Here is a 5304-nt window from a genome sequence, read left to right as displayed (position 1 = left end):
TATGTATGTATGTATGTATGTATGTATGTATGTATGTATGAGTGTTTTTTCAATGTTTACAAATTACACGGAAAAGATAAATAAATAGTTACCAGTGTAGCAAAAATTCACGCAAGTACCAAGGATGTAACAGCCTACTTATAAAGGTAGAAACTCCAGGTTTAGATTAATTTTTTTTGTATATTATAAATAAATAAATAAATAAATAAATAAATGAATAAATAAATGAATAGAGTGAAACACAGGTGTTATTCAAATCCTTTTACTTCCGACATATGTTTTGAAGAAAACATTGGTATTATTCCAGAAGGAATAAAATGGTGTAAAACAATGCAATCTTCTTATCAGGGAAAGAAAGAAACCAAACACATCAATAAGGCATTTTAACGGAATGTGATGACTGCGTATATGATGAAGGGAATGCAAGCAAGTTTTTCTTAAAAAACCGTTCGTAGATACAACGTCAAGGTGGTTTATAGAAAGAGAAGGAGAAAGAAAGAAATTAGCAGAAAACTAATAGTGGAGAGATATGGAGCGATAGGTGAATTAGAATAAAGCTTAAAGGCATGGAAATAGATATATTTAGTGGAAATGAAATGTAAGACGACAAAGGTCTTCCCAAGAAATTCGATTATTAATTCACACCAAATCAGGATAGGTTTCCTTCTGATGCAGGAGGACCTCCAGCGATAATCGTGGAACCCTACCATCCATGATCACCCTGGATACCAAGGACGAGTATCCTCTCCAGCTTCTTTCTTCCGACTCAAAGATCTACACTGAGAATGGTTCCACTCTTGTCATTTTCCTAATTTTCACCTACTTTTTCATAAATTCTCTCGAGGACAGCACCTCACTCTCTTCTTCTTCTTCTTCTTCTTCTTCTTCTTCTTCTTCTTCTTCTTCTTCTTCTTCTTCTTCTTCTACTACTTCTTCTTCTTCTACTACTACTACTACTACTACTACTACTACTACTACTACTACTACTACTACTACTTCTTCTTCTTCTTCTTCTTCTGATGCCGTATACTATGTATACTTCCCTTCTCTTAATGTATACCGTATATACGTTTTTTTCTTTTTTTCCATCATATGTAATCCCCCATACTTTATATCGAGGGGTTACTTCTCAACCACATGGTTCAGGTTGGGTCCCGCTGCGTGGCACCTTCGACAGTAGCTTCAGGCTGACCAAAGCATTGTGAGGGGATTTGGTAGACGCATCAAAACGGAAACTGATCCCATAAAATTCAAAAGTTCTCTGGACAAATTTCTCAAAAAAATCCCGGACCAACCTCCTACATCCGAAAATGTCTCCAACAATAATAACTCTTTGCTAGAATGGGCCATGGTGCCCCACGTATGACTAAAAGACTTCACCAAGTAGTGCTATGTTAGACATGGCATGGGCCTATACTGGCCGAAACCTCAGTTGTCTAAGCTATATATGTATTTTTATGTCAATGTCAATGTGTGTGTGTCTCTGTGCCTGTGTTTGTCTCCACCACCGCTTGACAACCGGTGGTGGTGTGTTTACGTCCCTGTAACTTATCAGTCCGGCAAAAGTTACCGATAGAATAAGTACTAGGCTTCAAAAATGATAAGTCCTAGGGTTCATTTGTTCGAAATGGTTTCTGTTTTTACTGCCTCTTGACTAAGATAAGATAAATATTTTATTTTGAATAAAATGGTAATTTTTCCCCCTTTAAGGAAAAAATATCAAGTACCCGTGATTCCAAAAATATCTCATAAATTTCTTTCTTTCAGTCTACGTGACACGAAAGTTGTATTAATGATTAAGGGAAGAAAAAAGAGAAAAGGGCGGACAGCGGTAGCTACCGACGACTTTTTGAAGTGTCGACATTTTCAATTTAATTTTTTTTTCTTAAAGGGGGAAATAACTATTTTATTTGTAATCGTTATCACATGGCAGGAAAGCAAACTTTGAGAGGTAACACAGCATGGTTTCAGGGTACATAAATGACATTTCGCTCATTATCTTAGCTAGATCATCTTGTAGTAGTCGAGTCTTAAATACAGTGTTGATGAACGACAGATGGCCACTGAACCCATAACACTTGCTAACGGTACTTATTTCGTTTTGGAGGGGTTGATCAGCCTGCATTTGGGATTACGGTCCTTAAGGGTAATATATGGGCAGGGGAGTCGCCTAGCAAGCCAGTCCATGCGATACTCTGTATTAAGGCGGGTAGCTAGCTCCTTTGTTTCTGTGTTTATGGCATTGTAAGTAGAATTATGGGTTATATTGTATGTTTTGGAGATGGCGCCTGTGAGGAGTCTTGAGGCTCACGTTACGGAGCATTATTCTATAAATAATGTTTGATATTTTATCAAGTGTATTTAAATATCTAGAATATCCTTGTGAGCTATACGCAATTCGGTTCTTCGGAGACTGATTACCCAGTATTTGAGATAACAAGAATAATCAGGCTTGTTGGGGGAGTGACTAAATAAGCTTTTTTGTAGAATATTTTGTCACATCCATGTCACTTATTACACACCGCTTATTAAAGGTCACAATGCTAATTAGGGGAGCGGCGATTTATTTAGCTTCTATCTGTAAGAGATTCTATATTTTGGGACCAGACTTACCCCTTGTGTGTATGTGTGTGTGTGTGTGTGTGTGTGTGTGTGTGTGCGTGTGTAGGAAGGGGGGGTTAAATATTAATTTTATAAGATAACGTTATGCTGCATGTCTTTTTCTTCAACGTATAAACGTTTGATGCTTTCTCCAACAATACAACTTTTTTTTACAAAACAGTAATCCACGTAAGGATTAATTTTTGTATAAAGCTTTTTAATCCGTTCAAAAGATTTCCTGGTGGCACCAGTTCATTGCCTGTTTTCAAGTAGCGATGGTTTTTAGTCCTCTATTTTTAAGTTCAACCCCCTTGTCTGGATAAGTTTTAGATATGCATGTGGTGAAATTATTTGTGTTATATGGACTGTTAGATATGTAATTCGTCTGACGTTCCGTGTGTCATGTGGTTCGTCTGAGTTCATTGTTTCATTGTTGTTGTCTTGTGGGACTGTCGTAGTAAAAGGTCATTGATATATATATGGCGGACATGACTTTTGTTTATTCATAACGAACATTGGGTGAGTGCGTTCTTTGTATGTAATTGAACAATAAATGTATAACTCGTTGTGTTATCTCTGCGAGTCACCCGAGGGAAACATAACAATTTGCCTCGTAAATTGTGCTTAACAAAGCACTTCCTCGTTCTACCTGTATTATGTTAACTAACTTTCTGAAAGCCAGAGACACAAAAAATTTTACATTTCTTCATGCGAGACTCTAAACTGTGCCGTAGAGATTTCATCAGTCTCTATCCCTTTTAGTTCATTACATCCAAAAGTCGTTTACTTCGACTAGCCGACAAGGAAATCTACAATATAAAAGTCAATGTTATGCTCTGTTTTCCTAGAATTTGGGGGTTGCAGATAAACTGTGTTCAACTGAGGGGCTTTTCACTTTATTTTCATTTCTTTGATCCATTTTTCTGATATATCAGATTCAACGAGAATAAAATTTGGTTATACGAGACTACAATGTATGTTTTGCAGTTAGACTCACACACACATAGTTATAGTAAGAACAGACCTTTATTAAATGTGTCTATAACTAATTCTTGCTAATTGCTATCTCTCATTGTTTTATTTTATTAAATAATTATTATTATAATTCAATTACCATTGTAAGTATATAAAGATATAGAATTTAACTGGTTGGTATCTTGATTGCTTTAATTGTCTCCATTTCAGACTTGTGACGATTTTAACTACCTAAAAAGCAATATGGAAGTGACGACTAACCAGAGCTACGATTACCATTTCGAATACGAATACGAATACGAAGTTTTCCGAAATGATGCCTTTGGACGGTTGAACATATTCATGTGTATATCGATTATCATAGTTGTCCTGTTCGACATATTTCTAATAGTCGCCGTTTTCCTAGATCGTAAATCTCATGGGAAAACGCGCTCTTTGTCACTACTGAACTATTTTCTGAACTATGCTCTCGTTGCTTTGTTTGCTTATTTCCAGAGTTTGCATGTCTTTATAGTTCGAGATTTGCCAAAATCTCATTGCCTATTCATCGTTATATTAGCTTACACGGTTAACGAAGGTGATAAGTATTTCCTTATACCTCTTTGCTGCGAGTTTATCGTGAAGTATTTTAGGCCAAGCAGATACGAAAATCAAATTTTCCTAATTATCCAATCCGTATTGATAGGAATTTTGTGGGTCTTTATTAGTATCAAAACTTTGGTAATCATTCTAGCTTTTTCACACCAACCTTCAAATGGCTGCTATGTTTCCTACTATAACAGTGCCATTGTTGCTCAGTTTGTAATAAGTATTCTGTTGTTGATTGCAATGTTAGTCTTTATAGGCTTCCTGATCTACATTGCCATCAAGAGTAAAGAACAAGAGATGATGAAATCACAAGTGATAACTTTGATTATTATTACAATAGTGACTGTAATTTTATACTTTCTAAACAATATGATTGTTGCTGGGTTTGTGGGACTAATGCATGCTAATTTTTTTGTCATTGATCGGGTTACAAATATTGTCATCTTCCTGCTTTTACCGTTTCTGTGGCTTTTCGATGCCACTATAAGACAAAGTATTCGGAATTTATGTTCAAGGAAATATACAAAATCTAACGGTCATCCCTCGCACGAGTTAACTGAAATAAATTAATCTTATAAAGTGATATTAAACTAACATTATATCCTTTGATATAGTAGGGTAAATCTGTTCAGCAATACATTATAAGGATTGTATGTATGTCTGTATGTACGTATGTATGTATGTCTGCACGTGTATATGTGTGTTTGTATGCACGCATATATGTATGTGTGCATGTCTATGTGTATATTTGTGCGTATATATATACGTACACTTACATACATCCAGACATATATATATATATATATGAAAACCAGTGGATAGATTCCACTGAAATTAGATAAATAACCTTCGAACAGATAGTCAGCAGCGCCGCCTGGCTAGGGCTTGGCTGCTCTGCATTGACAAGGGGCAACACCCTGAAACTAGTCTGCAGATGCCAAACCAGCAGGGGGACGCTGCTGACCTCCCCTGTTCGAAGGTTATAAAGGACACAGGTTTCGTGTGTCACATAGCTAGCTAGAGGCGATGGCTGCTTGGAGCTAATTCACGGCAGCTTTCGTCCTAATTTTGGGACTGCCATGTTGGCTTGGCGATAACTATTAATTTCCAGTACCGCTGCCGTAGTCTCCTTTAGAGAGA

General features: G+C 36.5%; 1 protein-coding gene across 2 annotated transcripts in view; it reads left to right on the top strand.

The window, feature by feature from the left end:
- Positions 1 to 2865: 2865 nt before the first annotated feature.
- The window catches only part of LOC128246974 (uncharacterized), a 17994-nt gene continuing 15555 nt past the window's right edge, over positions 2866 to 5304 (top strand). Inside the window, exons 1-2 of one of the 2 annotated variants that reach the window (XM_052974155.1) lie at positions 2866 to 3120; positions 3787 to 3922. Coding sequence is in view for 1 of the 2 variants with exons in the window: in XM_052974156.1 (XP_052830116.1) it covers positions 3820 to 4734 (915 nt within the window). In the remaining variant the exon portion in view is untranslated. Of the gene's footprint in view, positions 3121 to 3786; positions 5292 to 5304 lie in introns of those variants that run through there. The other variant, XM_052974156.1, reaches the window with a different exon arrangement.

This window comes from Octopus bimaculoides, chromosome 17 (assembly GCF_001194135.2).
Source record: "Octopus bimaculoides isolate UCB-OBI-ISO-001 chromosome 17, ASM119413v2, whole genome shotgun sequence".
In the NCBI taxonomy this organism is placed as follows: domain Eukaryota; kingdom Metazoa; phylum Mollusca; class Cephalopoda; order Octopoda; family Octopodidae; genus Octopus; species Octopus bimaculoides.
Note: the sequence above shows the minus strand (reverse complement) of the source record. Positions and strands in the feature narration are given on the sequence as shown.